Source organism: Cydia splendana, chromosome 12, assembly GCF_910591565.1.
Source record: "Cydia splendana chromosome 12, ilCydSple1.2, whole genome shotgun sequence".
Lineage (NCBI taxonomy): Eukaryota > Metazoa > Arthropoda > Insecta > Lepidoptera > Tortricidae > Cydia > Cydia splendana.
In genome coordinates, this window is record NC_085971.1 from 3800179 (window position 1) to 3823794 (window position 23616).

General features: G+C 37.2%; 1 protein-coding gene across 2 annotated transcripts in view; it reads left to right on the forward strand.

Moving 5' to 3' along the window:
* LOC134795289 (adenylate cyclase type 2) overlaps nucleotides 1–23616 on the forward strand; it is a 288583-nt gene that overhangs the window by 43778 nt on the left and 221189 nt on the right. The window contains exon 1 of one of the 2 annotated variants that reach the window (XM_063767092.1): nucleotides 4565–4828. The exons of the other annotated variant lie outside the window; for it this stretch is intronic. Coding sequence (XP_063623162.1) covers nucleotides 4789–4828 — 40 coding nt within the window. The 5' untranslated portion in view covers nucleotides 4565–4788. Of the gene's footprint in view, nucleotides 1–4564; nucleotides 4829–23616 lie in introns of those variants that run through there. 2 annotated transcript variants of the gene reach the window in all.

Consider the following 23616-nt stretch of genomic DNA (forward strand, 5'->3'; position numbering starts at 1 on the left):
ATTGGAATCCAAAATGGTCATCATTTACGAAATCTGCGCCCCCTAAAACCAATAAAACGACATTCATGACGACTTTTATGACAGTGCATGGCCGCCATCTTGGATTCCAAAATTGTCATAATTTTTGAAAAAAATCTTAAATTTAAAAACAATATTATAAATGTGTAAACCGAGCACTTTCATTTGATACCAAACTCGACCATACTTTCTTGAAAAAAGGTGACCAGAATAACAAGACCCCTCACAAATAGCTTTTTAGCCTTCTAAGCTATTCTAGCTCAATAACCCCTTGATGGAGCCTGCTCATAATTTAATGCCTAAAATATAATACCCTAAACTACACGTTTACCCAATTTCATTTAAATTAGAACAAATTTACTTAAGTTCTTGAGTATCAAACTATCCTTTGATAGTTCAGCTTAAAAACATCGAAATGCCGGGACGCGCCCCTAGCCAGCCGCGTGTCCCAAGTCGAATGTAAGAACTTCGTTCGCTTCGCTCGCTCGTTCGAATATTCAAAGGGTAAACATCGTTAAAAACCGTACGTTTATGTGCCCTGTAATAATGAAAATGTGTGAAAGTCGCAAAATAATTCTCCTCTGTGGACTTAACTGAATGGTGCTTTCCACATCTGGAAAGTTGCTGGATCGGATACTTACGATTTTGTTTATAGAGTTAGACTAAGAAAAGTCTGCAGCGATTTTGATAGCCCACTCAGTGCAAGTGTTATTTTAAACGTCAAACTTTTCTTGCTCTGACTCTAGGGCGATCTGGTTAAGATCAGAGGGCAGTTAAGATCAGAGGAGAAGGCCTATGGTCAGCAATGGTCCAATGGACATCTTTTGGCTAACATGATGGATTTGGATAACATGATATGAGAAGGGATAAGGCAATACATGCATAGGATCCGGTTTTGAAGCCGCTCTTCTAGCTTAGTACTACCGCCCTAACGGATCCATTTCTTTGACATAATTATTGAAAGTCGTAATGTAATGATTGTCAGATTATCATTAGTCATAATTCTGAACACGTTAACTTTTCAGGATTTTCGTAAGGATATAGGAGTAGAGGTTAGGTTAGGTTAAAAGTTACGCGTTTCTGAGGAGAACCAAATTATGACTAACGAAAATGCGGACAAACAATACATTATGACTTAAAACTCTATGGGAAATCAAATAACAGGATAGTACTTGTTATGTATAGTTTCGAGCGGGTGATGGGAGTAGAAGTCAAACACCTTATGTGTGATAGTATAAGAACGTATACATATTCTCTAAATGCCTGCCTATATGTATACAGTGTGTTACCGGCCATCGGGCTTTTATTAAAACTGGCAATAATATGATCCATTAGCAGTTGTTTGCGTGTATTAGCAAATCATAATTATGTAAATTAACTGCTCAATAAAATTTCCAAAATTCGCACACGCAATGTGGTGGGTGTACTGCGTAATTGTCGTTACTCATATCGCTAACGCACGTGGTACAAGGCATGTCGTGGTACGAGGGTAAAAAACTGAGACAACTATCGTAAAATTAATGTCGTCCTTATCATTGGGTTCATGTATGGAGGTTTTAATACATTCATTAAAGAGTTTTTTGTCAACTTTGACATGACAATTTCAAAAGTCGTCAACACGTCGGGTTGTCAAAACAAACCAAAAAATATTAGAAAAACTGGAATTAGCTTTTCTTTAAAATGAGTTACAATGCTCGAGAGTTGTAGATACACGTGGAACTGCAGCTCAAGGCTTAAGGCTTTATAGGAAACACTTCCCAAATTGACGACATCCACACAATGCTCGATTGATAACAGTGGCTTTTCAGCGAGTTTGTGAGAATAGGCCAATCGCCTCTGGTCAGCCTGAAAGGGCCATGCACGGGATCATGCCAGTGCAAGTTGAGGAAATTCTCGAGCACTTCGGACAGGTACCAAACCAACGTCAAGTACTCGTATTATGTGGGGTTAATGTATTATTTTATTAAAATGTGGGGTTTGTATTTAAGTTTAATTTAGTTGGTAGTAAAGTCTTTATCAATGAGACCAGAGTGGCTTTAATTTGGTGTAGTTATCTTAAATGCATCTTGAAATAAACTTCGTAACAAACAAAGTATGAAGAGCTGTCATTAGCACTTACTTGTCAATGTACTGTGCTGTGCATTGCGGGCAATTACAATTTTGTTAGAAAGTTAACGAAGTCTGAAATTTAGTTTATTAATTTTCCGGTCCCGTTAGTTTCTGATGCGCTAGCGAAATGGTCGGATGCTATCCCCGGTGACAAGCGGCCTGACAATCCAACTATTCAGAAGCAGTGGGATGACTTGTGGAGCAAGCATGTCTATGACTCGCTGTTGGGTGTTGCGTCGGGTGCTGACGTGGCTCGCCTTAAAGCCCTTGAGCGACCAGAGTCTGGAGCGTGGTTACAGGCCTTGCCTTCGCCGCAGCTTGGGACGCTCTTAGACAACGATTCTTTGAGGATTTCAGCGGCTCTCAGGTTGGGGGCAAGGGTGTGTGAGGCCCATCGTTGCCGTTGTGGAGTAATGGTAGGGGAAGATGGGCACCACGGTCTGAGTTGCCAGAGGTGTGCTGGGCGGTTCCCGAGGCACCACTCGATTAATGAGATCGTGCGGCGTGCTTTAGTGTCGGCTAACGTGCCGTGCGTTTTGGAGCCGCCGGGGCTGAGCCGCACAGACGGTAAGAGGCCACTTACCTTGATTCCGTGGCGGAGGGGGCGCTGCCTTTTGTGGGATGCAACTTGTGTTAGCACGTATGCTGCATCTCATTTGAGGCAGACCACAAGCTGTGCTGGCTCAGCAGCGGAGTCCGCGGCAAGGGCTAAGCACGCGAAGTATTTCGCGCTGGAATCCTCGTACGACTTTGTGCCGGTGGCTATCGAGACGGCAGGCCCGTGGGGGTTAGAGGCTCGCGCCTTTTTTAGGGAATTGGGGCGTCGTTTGCGCGAGAGGGGCTGCGATCCTCGCTCTGGGTCGTATCTGGTCCAGCAGGTTTCCATTGCAGTTCAGCGGGGGAACGCAGCGGGAATAATGGGGACCTTTGAGCCGGGTACGATTCAGGGTGGTTTATTTTAGATTATTTAATAATGTATGTATTGTGCTGTGTTTATTTGTAGTTTTAGTATATAAGTTAGTTTATTAATTAATGGTTACATTATAGATATACGATATTTTAACCTCCCTTAAAAAAAGCTCGGGTCCTGGTAACACACTGTATACACTTTAGGTTGCGCTGACACAAGCAATATGCGTTTATGTCGCAGTAAACCAAAGCGTTACTGCTAAACACTAAAACTGGCTAATCGCCATATTACAGAAAAAATAGAGACCCCCGCCCTAATCATTCATAAATGACTCGATGTTCTCGTTCGGAATCAGTTACGAGAGTCGAGATAGTATCTTTTTTATTTTATTTTTATATATTTATTAACATAAAAATATACAGCTTATACAAGTACAGTGTCCCACAAAACAGTTTACTGTGGGATCGTGTAGTCTCTACTCTCTTATAACAAAATCGTTTACATCTATCATTACTAATAATGCTCAACAAGTACTATACGCGATTTACGAGGTAACTACGCAGCTTTTTACCAAATTTTACTTTATTGGCTTCCTGTCTGATGTCAGAGGGCAGGCTGTTGAGTATGTAGGGAAGGCGTTTATGAAGACATCTATCGCCGTAGTAATTAGTAACCCTCGGCACAACAAACTTGCCCGCAGACACCGACCTGGTTCCACAAACATCGTTACGGTGTAACTGGGTATGCTCTCGACTGCCATGATTGTTGTACAAAATTAAATATTTAAGCTTAAGGCTCACCGGAAGAATATTACATATTTTAAACAAATTTCTATAGTCTTTTTTATTTTTATCTCTAGTTTTATTCTCTTATCTTATTTCCACCGGCTAGATTCAACAGCACAACAGGTGACTTAGGCACTAAAAGCTTAACGAACTCAATCTGCCATAATGACGCAATAAATAAGAGAAATGGCTAAACCAACCAAAATGAGTCCGCTATTTTATTACTTAAGTACCTACTTCCTTTTTATACCAAATACGTGTAACTTTTTATTACAACTGGCTTAGTTAAACCTCCTTCATCTGTGTATGAGGAATAAAAAAACCGGCCAAGTGCGAGTCGGAGTGGCGCACGAAGGGTTCCGTACCATTACGCAAAACACGGCAAAAAAATCACGTTTGTTGTATGGGAGCCCCACATAAATATTTATTTTATTTTGTTTTTAGTATTTGTTGTTATAGCGGCAACAGAAATACATCATCTGTGAAAATTTCATGTCTGGTCTCTATCACCGGACACCTATAGACAGACGGACAGCCGAGTCTTAGTAATAGGGTCCCGTTTTTACTCTTTAGGTACTGAACCCTAAAAAGTAATTATATAGGCGTCGCGTTTGGAATACTAACTGCCCGATTCGAACTTTAAGATACGTCAATTAATAGACCTAGAAACGATATGGATTAGATGTGTCAGTGTCAAAAGTGACGTTTTTGTTTGAATTTTGTTCGAATCGGGCCGTAAGCTGGTTGACTAGATTTTCCCGCTAAAATGGCAACGGTTTTCTTGTTTTCCTTCTAGTACCGCTCCGGCTGTGCAGGAGGGAGGTTGCGTTCGTCGCTCCCGATCCTTCATAAGTTGCGTCGCGAAATATTCCGGTTGTTTTAGTTTTGTGTTTGCGTTGTTGCAGTTTTATTGTTGTTTTTTGTGTGTTTAAATAATGAGTTTTGTGAGTTTTTGTTAATTTTTTTATGGAAATGGCTGATTTGGACAAAGAGGAGGATGTCGAAGGTAAATGTTTATATTTTGTTATAGGACTTATAATATAGAGAATTACACATTTGGATACTAATGATACCTACTCACTTAGCGACTACGAGTAAAGCGAGCGAGAATTTGAAATAATATTTAAATATTTTTTTATAATTATAAAATTGGAGAGAGGTAGCCTCTATTAGTTAGAATGACATATTTGAAAAACCTAATTACGAAAATTAATTAAATTAACCTACTTTAGGTTACTTAGCATCAAAGTATCGATGTAGAGAAAACCATTTTTTGCTTCTTCGTGTATGTATCGCACTTCCTTTTGTAAGACTTTTATGCAAGAAGCTTCTTTTATTAACTATCTTCTGCCTGAGGCACCGTAGCTTCCAAACGGTTGAACCGAACCATCACTACTAGAGTCTGTACGAGTGTGCGGAAAGAGAAGAGTCGTGAAATGGATGGGCTCCCTTACTTTCCACGACTATTCTCTTTTCGCACAGACTCTATCATGTTAAATCACAACCTCATGTGTTACAATATGATAGAACTGATTATATTTTTATACATAAGTATATAAGTCCTAGTGTACCTAGTACAAAGTAGGCACATGAAGTAAGTAAATAGTTTATTTATGTGACTGCTAGAAAATGAAAGAGTTTCATAAAAGGATCACACTAGTGTTTTAATGCCTATTAATTACGTAGTTACATACGCTATTTTATCTACACACATATTATAAGGTCTTTATGATATGTTCAGGAACCGCATTTTACGACTAGCATTGTGGATCTCCGAAATATCTTGATCGCTCGTTTTACACGAAAGTTTTGCTATAAGTACTTACTTAGTTTATAAGTAACAAAACACACTATGTAGTTTTATACAAACAAATCAATACATTAACTAAACGTCAAATTGCAGTACTTAAGTGCAAACTTTTTCAACGCATGTCACGTAGGTCATCATTTTTTTTTTGGGTGTTATGACTGGTTCGCGAGTCTCGCGACCCAGCCGGCCTAGCCAAGGTTACAATCGCTATCGCTTCGACAACGAAAAGCATTATGTATCTCTATCACTCTTCCATATTAGTGTGACAGTGACAGTTGCGTTTCGATCGCTACGAAGTATAAGCGATTGGCGTCTTGGCTACGCGGCCAGGGAGATCGCTGCTAGAATGTCCTCAACTTCCATGTGGTAAGCCTGTGATGGCGGGTGTTCTATAATCCAGGGTTCCCTGGATTAAATTGGTCGGACTCCATTTTGCGAAGCCTAGAAGGGGGCACCTGTCTCACATTGCGAAAAGTTGACGTGACGCTTTATCTCTTTTTACATGAATACTTAGACATCGGTTACACGCTAATTCTGGCGTCAGTTCAGTCCATCAGTCTGGTCAGACTGACGGGAGAATTATCGTGTAACACGCGGACTGATGGACTGATGGTCATGATTGATGAAAATTTAAATTTTTTGATAAATTTCATCAGTCCGTTTTGAATGACAGAAAACTGATAGGAGACTGATCGTGTAACCTGTTTGTGTCATTCTCGCGTCAGTCACCATATTAGACAAGATTAAATGACTGTGTTGCGTTCTGTGTCCAAACGGCGACTGTGTCGTAATTTTATCAGTCTGTTGTCAGTCTGGACTGATCGTCTAACCGTGTCAATTTTCCATCATTCTGGCATCAGTCAAAACTCGAATTGACTGATGGACTGAACTGACGCCAGAATTAGCGTGTAACCGATGTCTTACAAACACGAGAACGGACACTAAACGGCACAAGGGGAAAACACAAACAAATACAGGTATTAATACATTCTAAAAAAACAACTTTTTAACACATAAAAGCAAAGAAACAAGCCGCGCACGTGCACTACTCAAATGCGCGAAGTAGAATCGTGCGAAATTCGTCACATCTTTTTCTTCTTATTTATAAAACAAAGCCCCCCGTCGCGTCTGTCTGTTGGAATGTTCGCTATAAACTAAAAAACTACTGAACGGATTTTCATGCGGTTTTCACCTATCAATAGAGTGATTCTTGAGAAAAGTTTAAGTTTATAATTTGTTAAGGTTTACTCGTGCGAAGCCGGGGCGGGTCGCTAGTTTCGAATAAAACGTCATCTTGACTGATTTTAAAATAGAGGTCAAATCAAATTGCTTTGTTTTCATAGATGTCCGAAATTTTAAAGCAAATTTAAAATTAATAATGCAATAACATTTTTACAGTTAAGAAATTTGTTCTAACAAAACAGTTTTAATATTCTTTATGCTGGTCGTTATTTGCGGTTTTTGAACGCATCATAGAGGGTTTATGATATGTACGAGTACGTAGATAAAATTAATGTATTGATTTAAAATTTCACAATTTTTACACATTATTAAATTGTACAACGGGACTTAATCGCGTATTTAACGGGACTACGCTGCCTTTCAGATAATAGTACATTATTGTCGAGGCTCGGAAGTAGCTACTTGCAGGCTGAGGATTCGTATTAAACGGACGACCTTGGAGTCCGTTTAATTGAATCCGAAGCCAGCAAGTAGCCTTCCAGCCGAGTCATATATAGTGCTTTTCTCAAAAATGGTGCAAGAAATATAAATATAATAAAAATATTTTACAAAAGCAACGTTCTTACGTATATATTTTCACAGAAAAAAGTAGAACCAATTGAAAAAAATAGCTTTGCCGCCTTTTTATTTTTTTTTAATTAAAAAGCAGAAGTGTATTTTTCTGCCGAAAATACGCCAAGCTATTTGAGACAGCTAAATAGTCGCGGTACCAACATTATAATTATAAGTACTAATCATCTGTTTGGCTGTTTAATGGGCCTGTGCCTTCATTTGCTATGGCCATTTCAACTTTTAAAAAGTTTGGAACACGACAAATAATGGAATTTGTATGCAACATTGCAGTCCCAAAATCGAGACTGCAATGTTTTTAACTTTTTAATTTTTGACTGACCATAAACTACGCGCTTCGCGACCAACTTTTTAAACGGCAAAGTCGACTTTGCCGTCCATTTTTGAGAAAAATAATCTTACGGTAGATTGCGCTATAGATGCGCTCCCCTATGCGTATAAACAATGATGGAATGCAAAAATTCGCACGGGTTTGGCAAGTTTTGGTTGGTCGGTTGGAGTGATCGGACTGATGTTCCACGGTCGCAAGTTCGAATCTTTCCCGAAACGATGAATTTTCCATTTTTCCTTTAACTTAACAACAGGTTACTATTTCAACCAATCGAATCGAAATGGAACTATTGACGAGATGGCAAAAACGTGCAATTACGAGTAGGTAAGTACCTAATCATTTTGCAGACGGGGATTAACCTACAGTCAAATAAATATACAAAGAAGATACTATTTTTTAAATTTGAAAGAGCTAACGGTTTTCCCCAAACCGCATCCTTATTAGTTTATTACCGATGGTAATATAAATCTATAAATACGAGTATTGAGGTGATGCGTTTGTGCGTATCGTTATGGTATGACATACAAAGTTAAGGAGGTTATGGCGGTGGGTTCAAAGTTTCGAACCTCGGTTCGTATCGATCAATTTCTTGGGACGTATGTACAGCGAGCTGCAAAAGTGAATAGCCACTTTGTAACCATTTCCAGTCCATACAAAGCTCGCTGGACATTCACATCATTTGTCTTTTACAAATTGCTTTTCTGTGAAGGAAAAAAAATGAAGTGAAAGCTGCTTAAAATGCGAAGAAGACTCCTTTGCACACATCGGTGTATTGGGTAATATTTAAAGCTGTGGGTATACATATTTATGGAGAAGGGATAACTTTCAGTCATACGTGTCAGATAAGTGTGAGTCGGATGGTTTTAGAAGTTCGAAATATACTTTATGGGCTTAAGCAATGATTCAGCCAATAATATCGTTGACAATGTCATGCGATCATTGGTAGATAAATTGTTAATTAAGATGCTGCGTACCTATAAGAATACAACAACTGACCTTCTGCCCGTATCTTCTTGAATTTCACGAGTCCAAGCAATTTCCAAAATCAACCAATATAAAATGACCTCTCTTTATTCATAATTTATCACAGATCTTGAGGTCAACTTATATTAGAGAAATGCTATAGGAATTGGGTATGAATGATAGCCTAATCAGTCTCGCCTTTTTACTGGCGAGTGACAACGATTGTTAGTCAAGGTGAAAATACTTGGTCTCCGTACAGAGGGCGCAGTGGACACTTCCTGGACAGTACGAGTGACAAACGAGTACTGTAAACTTCCTGAACATTGTTTTTTATAAGGAACTAGCTCCTATCTGCGATTTGTTCTGAATAGACTGACATTTCCGTGATAAAAATATGTAAATACTTAAATAAATATTTGGGGATATTCTTACACTGATCGAAGTACAAAGCGACGATATACATAGGTACATACTTAGATAACATCCATCCACTCAGGAACAAATATTTGTGATGAACCCATAAACTTCAAACTTCAAAAATAATTTATTCAAGTAGGCTTAAAAATAAGCACTTTTGACAAGTCATATGTGTACAAATAAAATATAAGTAACAAACATTCATTGAATTTTAAACAAGAAATAAATAAATACAATTGGTAACAATTAATAAATTATTAGAAAATCAATGTCAAAATTATATACAAACAGGGGAATACAATGTCAGCACGAGAAATAAAACAAACATAAATATCGTTAATGCTCTTACCGGGATTCGAACCCGGGACCTCCTGCTTCGTACCTATAGGATGGGTCACTACTGACTGGGGTAGGAGGATCGGGTATTCCGCCCCGGAATTCAAACCGTCTCCATACAAAACTTCTGTGCCGGTTCATCAGTTTAAGCATCAAGAGGTAGTTCGGATTTCTAATAATAGTAGGAGTTAGTAAGGATAGTAGGGATTAGTAGGGATAAGATATAGATGGCTAATGGTAGAGAAAAATTTTTTTAAAGGAATGTTGGCCAAGTTCATGATATGCTGTTTTAGAAGGCTGCTGTTGCGTCCGATCCGAACACAAACAATTAGTGGCTCTGTGTGACTTCGTGATAAGATTGATAAGCTTGAAACATGTAAAAACAAAACAATTCTTCGTTGAGTCATTATCACGGCGTTCTCACAATGGTCTTAAGTGCCACAGACTCTAATGGTACTTAAGCCCTTTATGACAATTTCTAACATTTTGAACATTTTCCAAAAAACGAAACAACAACAACTCGCACAGAATTACACGACAATCGGTTGACATGAGAATTACGACCTGTAGAGGAGAACATCCGGACATACGAAAGTAGATTGTCTGAGTCAAAACGGAAACCTTCGCTAACGCTTCGGTCAAAAATATAACATTGACACTCTGGCCGACATATTTTAGTATATCTTTAATTTTTACTCTTATAATATCACTATAATAAAATAATAAATCTGTGTGAAGTAGACAACTTTCAATCATTGCAATCATTATCAGATCATATTTTATTATTCATCTCGTCATTTCTAAAATTGTTATTTGCTTCATTTTTGTGTCAAGCACATTTATAAACTACATAAAATGTATCAACGGCCAGTAATTCTCGCAACTTATCCTTAATTTTTGCTCAAAGTTGTTGCTCAGTTGAATCACTGTTTCTTATCTTTCACTGTGCCCGATCATTGGCCTTGGAACAGATTTGGCAGCTTCCCAATATATTTAGGCGAATTCTAAACCCTAAACTAATCTTAATACAAAGGATTAAGGTTTGTATTTGGGTAACAAGACTGAAAACGCTTTGGTTTGATCGTGTCCGGGCGGGGACAATAAAATTTGCACTAGTTTTCGTGTTGTCGCATCTTAATTTGGGTTTAAAGTACTATCAGTGGGGAGACACTCCTGACTTCGTGCAAACTCGGCTCCATTCGGCTCAGCATTGTTCCGAGCAATTATTAGAGTTGGCACAACTTGACGTCCCTTTGCGTGCACGACCACATATAAGATAATTACGTGAATTTAGAATTTTTGACAACCCTAAATAGTCGAAAGGGATAGTGCCATATCTTGATTCGACCCTGAATCGCTGTCAAACTTCGGTTTTGTAGGAAGTGTCCTTTCTGTACGGTAGTACTATTACTTATTCTGTGGTACTATACACGTACGTGACTTGTCAACAGTACCTTATATTGCTTGGTTTATCTGTTACAGTTAAAGTTAATTGCAGTGTCATTTTGGTACAAATACAAAATACAAATACTCTTAATGGCACACCTCAATAGAAGAAAACTACCTACATAAACCTACCTATATCCATACAAAATATTATAAATGCGGAAGTAATTTTGCCTGTTTGTCTGTTATTTCATTCACTAATTAAGGGACTTTTGATCGATTTTGACATGGTATAATAATATACTCCGCCTGGTACTCCATTCCGAGATTCGCGTATGACCTAACTGACACGCGCCTACGTCATCATGCTGTTTACAGGTTCTCAAACTTTGAAATGTGGGAGAATTTTAACCAACGGTGAAAATTATTTTAACGGCATTAATTTTAAGTTATTCATGTAGAAACCTAGTAAAATAAAACAAATCGAATGTATTAAATTAAACTTTATTTATCTATACAAGACAAACGTTTGAAAAACGAATTCACAGTTAATCAATAAACGGTGTTCGACACTTTAAGCAATTTTCGTTTTAATTTCTTAGGGGGGCTGCTTGCGTTAACAAGCAAACATAGAACATAAAATTTTATCATTAATAGTAATTATTGTCGATAATTACGTATACATACCATTTTTACATATTGTTTTCAGTCCACAATAGCGAAGCCATTCATTGGCTACGGATTCATTATTCGGAAACGTATAAAATCTGATTATACTGCCCTTTTTACTCCTACTCTTACAGTTCCGAATAGAACAGCCAACCATTTTCGTAACAAAACATTAATTACCAAGCTTACGACGTGAAAAGTTTGGAAAACTCTGCGACTGCTGACACTGAGCGAGAAGGAAATAACAATTAACACGCGTTCGACAAGGATGACGGTCAGGGCATGAAGTTATCTAGATCCGAATTGTCAAATGTCCTCAGCGCTATCCTGTGTTGCCAGTAGTATAAACAGAATTACCCGAAAGTCTGAAATTTCTTTCGTGAATCGGAAGATATTGCTAACGAGTAATTAAAAATGACGTGTTATTGTAAAATTTAAGTTAAAATACATATAAATGAAAATTATAAAATTATAAAGAAATATTTTAACTTATTAACCATAGGTATAATGTACCCATGTAACATGTTATGTTGAAATAAAGTAGCAATGTTATTGTGACGTAATCGCGTGTCACTCTGGGAATGGAAGACCATGTTTTATTAGACCATGGATTTTGACAAGTTTTGAATCGTATCTTCTACTTTTGCACTACAGATAAAATTATCGGCGCGATTCGGGAAATGATTTAGAGATTCACTAGATATGAAATAGTAAAAATATGTGACGATCCACGGCAAAAGGTACCATTGCCCCGGCTGAATATTGGAGCGGCGTTAATAATAGTCAATCTCTAAATCATTTCCCGAATCGCCCCGTATAAAACAAACGGCTATCGGTTCTTGAATCTTTTATCGCCATTTCTGTCTACCGGATGTAAAAAAAAAATTTATGATTTTTTTTAAACATTGTCAATAAAAACGCTTTTTTCGTAACTGAAGTTTGCTGTAAGATTGCTGTGAAGGATGTTACATACTTATACGAAATTAACATATTTGGGTTCGTCTTGGGCTTCTCAAAAAATGTGTCTAGGATTTTAATTTTAAACTAATTGTTGGCACGTGGGCGGAGGTCGTAGGATCTTGAGGGGAGTTGGAGACAAAACAGCGTGTGCTTCTTATGGTGTATATTCGGAAAGTGTCATGAGTACATTACAAATTCGCTAGCCTAAAATAATTAAACTACATAATTACAGCGCCACCTATGCACTGTATAGGGAACTAAGTAGGTACCTTTACGTAGATCGATAAGCCATCTAGGGATTCTAGGCTCGATAAAGTATGTAAGAGGTCAAATAGATGGCGCTGTTAACTACACAAGTTAACAGTAATTAACACAAAAGTTATGGCCTGAAAACCAGTTTTTTGGTCTAAAATTGTTCAAATTTGATGCCAAATATCTCGAAGACATCCTAACCTAATTATTGTAATATCTTTAATTGTATTTTATCGTTAAGTTTAGAAATGATATTTGTAACTATTATTCTGAGTAAATAAATTTGAAATAAAAAAGGGGGACTCATTAATATGAGTCTGGGTTTTATCCCGTCCCCTCCGCTACCAGCACAGTGGTGTACCATCGCCCACACTGCTATCTGTCCATCGGAAAACCTTATTACAAAAGGCATAACATAAGGTCTACCGATGGACAGTTAAGAGTGTTGCTGTTTGTACAATACCAACGTAAAAACGACTTACACAAACGCAAACATGTCACATTGTATGAAAATCCCCATGAAAAGTAAGCCTTTTTTATTGCTATCGAGTGTACGAGATCCATTACTTCATATCATGACAGCGTCGCGTGTGACATCAGTTTATTTGCCCCGAGGACCACTCCTCGGAGCAATTAACTATAGTCGGGGAAGGGTTATGTTTATGACTGTGTGGCTCCGATGTTCTAAAAACAATGTGGTAATACCTAGGCACTGCATATCGTCAAGTGCGATAGGGGTAAATCTACTTTTTATAGTCATTCGGTGCCATAGTTAAGATAAAGCTAAAGATAGTTTATTATTCAAGTAGGCATATTACAATGCGCTTAATATGAACGTCAAATAAAGCTACACCGGCTCCAACCCTACTCCTCTGCCTCGAGACGATTTAAGTCCCCCCTCAATTGGAGGAGGGTATCCCCAATATAAGGAGTATAAGGTCGCTTGGTCACTTCTAAAACGCTAGTAGAAAGTAATCAAGATACAAAAGTTAGGTTTAGCGACAACACAAAACCGTTGATTTCTCCGCAACCATAAATTTTGCGCTAAATATATGTAGGTCCTTTAACATTAGCCTTCGTATGATCTGTACAGAAAGCAACACCGAGTATTACACTAATTTTACGCTAGACATACAGCCGTAGTCGAACGTTTCTTCAAACAAAAACGTCACTTTGACACTTGTTTGACACTGACATATCCAATCCATATCGTTTCAATATATATTTGACGTATCTCATTGTTCGAATACGGCTGATAGGTCCTTTAATATTAGCCTTCGTATGATCTGTACTGAAAGCAACGCCGAGTATTACACTAATTATTCTAAATTAGACTCGTAAGACTCGAAATCTTTCCAGCTCTACTTGTAATTATCAGCTGCTTGATGCAATATCTCTCGATTAAGCCCTCTCGCGCATCAGAGGAGGCCTGTGCCCAGCAGTGGGGCGTATATAGGCTGAGATGATGATGATGCAATATACATAGGTTCTTAATATCAGAACAACAATGCACACAAATTCGTATGCAAACAGCTTTGCACTGTAATAGGGCTTCTAAACATTACGGCTTTTAATACAAAGTAATAAAGTTGCTTTTGGTTCTAATTGTTCTTAATAGTGACATTTAAAATGCACCATGTGTCCTATACTCATCCTCATTAGTATGGGACCGCATACATTGAAGAGATAACCAATGATAGATCGGGGACAAAAGTAAACACATATAATTATAATGAAGTACCTCAACATAAAACGGTAAAAGTAAACTGTACAAAATATAAAGAATAAAACTTAAATAACACTTAGATAAAGGAGAGAGAAATAAAGTAATGTGAGCGGTTTCTTCAAAAAACCTTTGAAAGTTTAAGTAGTATCGATTTTGATATTACGGAGTTTAGCGTGTTTAAATAAGTTAAGGTGAGTGTAGTGTATCTAAAAATGAGCCTCATTAAAATTAAACTTCATTATATCGCAATGTAATAAGGTTAATACGGATAGGTGGGGCATTCAAATTGGGGCCTGTTTAAAGGATGACTCACGTTAGACCGGGCCGTGTCCGACCCGGAGCTTCCAGCGCATCGTTTTCTATGGAAAGCATCAACGTGACCGCCTTTCATGTCATAGAAAAGTAAGCGACGGAAGCTCCGGCCCGGACACGGCCCGGTCTTACGTGAGTCATCCTTAACATGTGTTAAACAGGCCCCAATTTGAATCCTATCGTGACCTACCCTATCCTGATTAGTGATTATAAATGGAAAGCTCATAAGCTTAAGCTCCTAACATCCTGACCACCATGGTCTAATAAAACATGGTCTTCCATTCCCAGAGTGACACGGGCCTACGTCACAATAACATTGCCACTTTATTTCAACATAACATGTTACATGGGTACATTATACCTATGGTTAATAAGTTAAAATATTTCTTTATAATTTTATAATTTTCCTTTATATGTATTTTAGCTTAAATTTTACAATAAGACGTCATTTTTAATTACTCGTTAGCAATATCTTCCGATTCACGAAAGAAATTTCAGACATTCGGGTAATTCTGTTTATACTACTGGCAACACAGGATAGCGCTGTGCACATTTGACAATTCGGATCTAGATAACTTCATGCCCTGACCGTCATCCTTGTCGAACGCGTGTTAATTGTTATTTCCTTCTCGCTCAGTGTCAGCAGTCGCAGTGTTTTCCAAACTTTTCACGTCGTAAGCTTGGTAATTAATGTGTAACTGTGAATTTGTTTTTCAAACGTTTGTCTTGTATAGATAAATAAAGTTTAATTTAATACATTACATTTGTTTTATTTTACTATGTTTCTACATGAATAACTTAAAATTAATGCCGTTAAAATAATTTTCACCGTTGGTTAAAATTCTCCCACATTTCAAAGTTTGAGAACCTGTAAACAGCATGATGACGTAGGCGCGTGTCAGTTAGGTCATACGCGAATCTCGGAATGGAATACCAGGCGGAGTATATTATTATACCATGCTGACCACTAAACCACCTGCCATCTGGCCACCGGACGTCTAGCAAAAAACTTATTCCCTAGTTACATTGATCATTGGTAATTGAGAGATCATAGATTTGCCACTAAACGCAAGTAGCAAGTATATATATATAACACTTTAAACTCTCGCCTTTTGTACACATATTTAATTACACAAACGAGTCTACCGCGATATAATTTCATTATTTTTACCTTAAATTCCGACGTTTCAGCTAAGTTGCACCAGCTGTGGTCACGGAAAGACTGATGGTCCCAGCAAATGTCAACGGAGATATAAATAAAACAACACTAAACTACCCGAAATTAGTTTATAAAAATGTTCGGGGTAGACAAAATAATGTATCGCGATAGACCCGTTTGTATAATTGAATACGAGTAGCAAGTATAGTTAGTAAACTAATTATTTAACTCGCAATAAATACTAATAAATGGCTCCAATGTGAAGGCCAGACACAATTTAGGTGCCTGTATTGTATTGTGTATTAGTGTAATAAAAGTTACAAGTTATGTGTAAATAACATTATTTGCGGTATTTGACGTCTGTCACTCACAACAGCAATACTACGTAAAATGTTTTGCACATCGAAATCACAAAGGAAAACAACTGCACTGCGAACGTTTACGTTCTACGTCTTTTTTTTTTTAATTTTAGGGTTGGCCGGACACCACCGTTATGAATCGGTAGTCGTCTAAGTAAATCGATATGAATTTTTCATTTTTCTTTTAATAAAAATAAGGAAAAGGTGGATAATTAATTGTAAATATGGATATATTTATCGTCACTTAACAGACAACAAATTTGACACAGAAATAACATAAATAAACTTTAAAATAGATCCCCAGTTAGTTTCAATTTTGACAATGGGTGCGACCTACTCGGTCGGTGTATTAAATACACCGACCGACCGGTAGCTTGCGGGAAAACCATATAATTCTAGCTTTATTTAAATCAAATAAAAATTCATTATACGTCACAATTCGATACCTCAGTCTACGTGCCATCCAATCGTAATCGCTTGCTGTGACAATCGATTTGCGTTAGTTACATCTCTATATACGTCAGTCATAATGTGTCAAATACCGCAAATAATGTTATTTACACATAGTCTTTATATCATCCTTTAGATATTTGTCGTATTCAATTCAGTTGTTACTAGATGAATCAGCTAATGGACAGTACTACATGTTACAATAGACATTAATTAACAGTCTGACCATAACAGACGTAATTAAATGTAATTGATAGTATCTTACTGCTGTAGAGCGACGACCCGAAGTGGGTCTTGGTCTCTGACACCAGACCGTTCTCTGTCCAAAGCCGTTTCTGTCCGGCGCCGAGTTCGATAAGATCTTTTTGCACTTCGTTTCTCCAGCGGTACCTAGGATATCCTGTCCTGCCATAGATAATATAAATAAGTAAAGAAAGAGTGGTAACTCCATGCATTAGATTTCTTACCGAAACGTGAGTTATTTCGTAGTCGACATCTAGCGTCAAGCAGCGGAATTTATCAGTACTGCTAGTTGACAATAGATGATTATAGATTAATGATAATAATACTCTATGGTTCTGCAGACTGCACTATCGTCACATATCTGGACTATCCATCGCGTGTATTTTATTTTTACACGATTCACCTCAATGCAAGTGTGCAGAGCTGCAGAGATGTGTTTTCAGACACTTTTGCTTTTTTGTTTTATTTGAATGATTTAGTGAAAACAAAATAATTGGTACAAAAATGCAGGATATTTTTGTTTTTCTACATGTTCATAAAAATATTTACAATTCTTAGCAGAAAAGAGGTTTACCAATTGGTTATGGTTTTGATGTGTTATTGACACGACTCACAGTGCATCGTACGCGCAAGCGAGATATCTAATGACACGACTTCCAATGCATTTCGATCGCACAAATTACCGTGAGCTTTCATCAAGGTCGTATCAAAACAAGGTCAAAACCGTTTCAATTCCATAAATCGGAATCGGCCTCGACGTCTTTATTTTGTTAAACCCGGGCGCACATGGCCTCTAAACTCTTGATTAAATCTTTTGTGTTTCATTTATACTTCTGGTTTTAAGGGTTGCGCTCTTTTGCCAGCATTATTAGGTAGACTTCGTATTTTTCGTTCATTCAATTCAATTCAATTAAGCCTTTATTTAACAATCTAATCAATTAGTTGTACAAAGTATAATAGAAACATCTTATTCCTCTCTTAACTTAAAAAATAAAAATAAAACTAATACTATATTTTCGCTGTCAGATATCGGAGTCAAGATTGTCTTGCTTTCCAGCATATCTTCGTTCATATCTATCAGGAAGATAATAAGCGACATAGTCTAAGGTAAGACATTATTGTAACATCCCAAATGTTACATGTCCAGTCAACATTCGCATTAGGTTTATTAGTAAAGTTCACGTCCAAAACCTAAGTGTTACCAAAAAGTCCTATAACCGCCGTAGCTCAAACAAAATAATGCCTTTTGGAACTTGACCATTGTCTCGCCGTTCAGAGTTTCATTTTTACGTTACCTATTATCTTTTCTGCCGAAACTATTTCCATTTTGGTCAAGTTCAGAAACTGATTAGTTGGACATGCGATGTTACTCGTTGATTCGTTATTGTTAGGTTTATTTTGTTTCTATACTTTGTTCAGTTGTGTATTTATTTGATTACTATCCTATTCGATATTCTTTGAGATTTTTTTATGAGATTGATATACCAGCCAGGCTATTTGCCGGGCATCCATTATCTAAGAGCGCGGCCACACTAGCGATTTGCGAGCGAGTTGGAAGCAGGTATCAATCTCATAAAAAAATCTCGAAAGATATCGTATAGGATAGTGTTGCCGTGCTCCTCTAAGGAACTTTGGCACGAAAAAAGACGAAAAAGAAAAGTAGGCATAGGGTCTGAAAAACCATAATAAATCACAAAAATTTCCAAAAACTCACACAACACGGGTGAGGGGCCGATTTTGGTTTTAAAATTTTCATCTTGTTTATATTCAACCTTGAATCGTGACATAGATATCCCACGCGCAACAAGACTTGACGGATGTCTTCTCAACCTTCAAAGTTAAAATATAAAATAATTTAAGGAAGTGTTGAAAAGTTCTTTACAACAACTCGAAAGTAATACATTATTAGCCGTTATTGTGCACAAACAAGTAAGTACAGTCGAATACAAAAGGATCTTACAAGCCAACGTTGCAAAAATATATTTACGCACATCTACACAATAAGGTCGTGTAAATATATTTTTGGAAAGTTGGCTTGCAAAGATATTTGTAAACTCGACTGTACATTCGGCAATAAAAGCGTGATTTCTAGAAACTTATTCGAACCCTATTATTATTCACACAGGTGTCTCTTTAATTAAGGCCCTTCTGACATCAAAGCTACTTAAAATACGTTAGATGTCTACATGTTGCTTAACTCCGGAAAATTTAGGGAAAAGTTTGTAACTTGAACATATTGTGGTTAGGTACACCGTACACGTACAGCAAAAATAGCTACTGTAGGTATACAAAATCCTATTTAAGTAGATAAGTATTAAGTGATATTCTTCTTACGGGAAAATCATTATTTTCTTCAATATCACAACCTCAGAATATCGAATCGTACCTAATTACATTAATTACCTACAAACTGATGTCTATGTGTCTCACTCGTACTTTTAAGTATATTGGTGCCAGCCTGATGTGCTGTGGGTAATAACATATATTATTATACCTACACTCACTACCCAGACGGAGATGGCGGGACGACTTAGACGCCTTCATCAGTGGCTGGCCGGAGAAGGCACTACAAGTACTACAACGGGAGTTGTGGAAATCAGGGAGAAAGGCCTTTGCCCAGCAGTGGGACACTACAACAGGCTAATAATAATAATAAAAAAACATTCGCTTTTAAACATAATTGCTTCTAACTGTACTCATATTCTTAACAATAGACGGTACCAGATACTTTGGAAACTTACACCGCTGCATCTACCTATACCAAATGCTTCTGAAAGTATACTTTGTTAATTTTCGATATCAGATTTTGTATCGTACTTACCTATCTTAATTTTGTACAATAGGATATTTGATACAAACAAACCAGTCATTTATCTTTTAAAAAGTATAATTTTTGTTTAAATTAACGTACTGACCTGTTATTTAGGAACTAATAAAGTAATAATAAACGATTGTTTTCGTAAAATAACAAAACAAACTCTTTTCAAAAGAAATGTTTCGTATTGTATCGGTAATTGAACAAAAAAGCCGTTGTAACTTTTCCATTGTGGAAAAGTTTAGATTTATCTCCAATGGTAGATTTCCGAAACCTGACCCTTTTTAGCCCCCGGGGTGAGATTAGGGTTGCCAGATCGAAAGGCGCTATTATCGGGAAAAATATAAATTTTTCGGGAATTTGGGACTTAAGTCGGGAAAAAAAACATTCAAATTAAAGTAATTGTATTAAAAACAACGATATTTTACATTATTGACACTACGCTCGACGCGGGTCGCTCGCTCGCTCGACGACAGTTCGGAACTTGAAATTATTGTTTTATAACGTGGAGCTGTTTTTCGAGACAATTACTTTGTCGGGAATCGGGAACACATGCTAAAAATCGGGAGAATCCCGCCAAATCCCGACCATCTGGCAACCCTAGGTGAGATACAAGTAGGTATGCTGTAAGAATTTTGAAGGCGCCAAATTATATCATGTAAAATATGTACATTTATTGGAATAAGGTAACTCTCACCTGATACCGCGATCACAATGGACGCAAGTGTATGATGCGTGATACGCCAAGGTCTAAAATATGGATACGGATACAGAGCCAAAAATATCTATGCAATAACTTATTGTTTAGTCAGCAGCAGAAGTTGCTAAGCGGGCGAGGTGTACAAAATGATCTTCAAGCGACTTTATTGTTAAAAGGGAATAAGAGCGTGTCAAGGTAATTTTGAACACCTCGCCCGCTTAGCAACTTGTGCTGCTGACTGTACCAAGGCCATAAAGTCGTGTACACACAATCATATTGTTGGCGCTTTCTTCGTGTCGATATTTCAGACCATGACGAAACATGTTGAAATGTATAACCTATTTATAATTATTATAATCTGAGGCTAAGATATCAACTAAATAAATATACCTCTTCGTTAATTTAATTTTAAACAGCCAACCCCTTGTTATAGTTGTTATACTCAAAAGTCACTTGATGTTTTTAGCTATGACTAATTTCGCTTGCGTAGAGACTAACCAACTAATTTCGCTATGACTAATTTCGCTTGCGTAGAGACTAACCAACTAATTTCGCTATGACTTATTTCGCTTGCGTAGAGACTAACCAACTAATTTCGCTATGACTTATTTCGCTTGCGTAGAGACTAACCAACTAATTTCGCTATGACTTATTTCGCTTGCGTAGAGACTAACCAACTAATTTCGCTATGACTAATTTCGCTTGCGTAGAGACTAACCAACTAATTTCGCTATGACTTATTTCGCTTGCGTAGAGACTAACCAACTAATTTCGCTATGACTTATTTCGCTTGCGTAGAGACTAACCAACTAATTTCGCTATGACTTATTTCGCCTGCGTAGAGACTAACCAACTAATTTCGCTATGACTTATTTCGCTTGCGTAGAGACTAACCAACTAATTTCGCTATGACTTATTTCGCTTGCGTAGAGACTAACTAACTAATTTCGCTATGACTTATTTCGCCCGCGTAGAGACTAACCAACTAATTGGTCTTTGTTTTTATGTCGGTTTAAAACCATTATCAATTTATCACTCAACAGACCCTCATCAAAGTTTGCCTTCTTGAACCGGCTCCTAGCTTATTCATGAAGTAATTACCGAATATAATTGTGTCGCAAATGGAACTTTGAGGTTATTGAAGAAAGACTAACCTCTTTACTTCTAAAATTTACAATGCCTCTATTTGAAAACAATACAAATACTGACCTTTTCTAACATACATACATAATTGTTTTCCAACGTATTCAGTGAACCTCAGCACTTTTTGTATAGAGACTGACTAAAATAACAAGATTAGAATAGAAAAATTAAAATCTAATACGAGTAAAATAACACCAATTATAAAATGGTATGAAGTTTTTTTTCAAGCAACATGTAAAGGCACTACCTAGTGAAAGCGGGCTAGAGTCTGTACGGAAAGAGATGAGAAGCGATTCGTAGAATACATATAATTATTATTGAATCCCATAGGTATATTTCACGACTCTTCTCTTTCCGCACAGACTCTAGTGAAAGCTACACAGAAACTAGTTTATGTTGCAATTTGACTCGTTAAAATTGTTCCCTTTCGGAGCTAGTTAGCCTCTAGCCGCCCAGAGACCTATAAAAAGGTCTTCTGTTCCATTCTAATTTGAACTTTGTGTTGACAAAATAAAATTTCATTTTGCTTGGCAAGGTTTGACGTATGGGCGGTTAGAATTTAGACAAAGTTGACAATGGATGACCGGCAAACTCGAGGCTGCAACTTTTGTAATTATTTTATATTTATGTACGGTGAGATTCCGGCTGTTGCTACGTGTTCCATTTTAAGCTTATTATTCCGTTAATATAAATGTGAAAATTTGTAAACATCGCCGTGTGCCTGCTACACTGCCACATCTCAAAAAACCGTTTTTTCGAGAAATCGCGTCTCAAAGTTGTGAGAGTATAGTTCAGGGTGTTTAATAGGATCTTACTCGTTTAGTTTTAGGTCTATGAATTTAAAATTTAGCTTTTTTTACTCGGAATGATATAACCCTCCTTATGACCACGCCACTTTTTAAAAGAAATGTATATTTTTTAAGACACAAGGCCCGAAAGACGGGTATTTAGAGTTGTGGCCGTATTGCAGACACATTTTTTAAAGATTTTGGGATGCGGCCAAATTTAAACACAAAATTATTGGATAAAGGTTACCATGCAAATATAAATAAAAACACCAAAATAGTTAAAATCCCTTTATTTTATCAACTTTGATAGGAACAAGATCACTGTACGCCATAATATGTGTAACTAGCTTATAATCAGCAACATTATCTAATTATTATTTTCTAGGACGCAACTCAAAAGCTTCATTTAAAACGTGTGCTATATAGCCACAACTCAAAAGGGCCGTCAAGTTCACGTGCGAACGCCGCGGGAGCAGGAGGCGGCAGACTGGCAAGTGGCTGTATTGCAGGGAATCGTCTGACAATGTATGGTCAAATCCATAAGGCCATTTGTGAGAAAAAGCCTCTTAAAGACCTTTTATGCTATGGCTCTCGAAATAAGGTCGTAAATTGAACAATTTTGAATACGAATCTGCAATAATCCAGAAAATTAAAAATTTTGAATTGTGGCCGTATAGCAGGCACACGGCGACGTATTCTTGTTTTATGATTGTTAAACAACGTTTTTGTGTTGCCAAAGCTCGGTCTCCCAGATATTGCTAAGTGATAACTTAACAAACGGCTCGATTCGGAAAATGAATTAGAGTTCTACTAGACATCAACAAGTTACGATATGGATAATTTAAAGATATTTGTAAGATAGATATGTCAAATTTGACGTTTCCGCGATTCTGGAGGACTTAGATATCCAAGTCACATCTAGTCGATATCTAATGTAGATCTAGTTGATCTCTAAATCGTCTCTAGATCTTGTGATTATCTCGAAATCCGAATAGGCCTGTAAATCTGGGAGACCGAGCTTTTTCGACCCCGAAAATCCCTATATAACAAATTTCATCGAAATCGTTAGAGCCGTTTCCGAGATCCCCGAAATATAAATAGGTATATAAACAAGTATTACTCGTTTAAAGGTATTAGACAGATAATTACCTACATAATGTCGA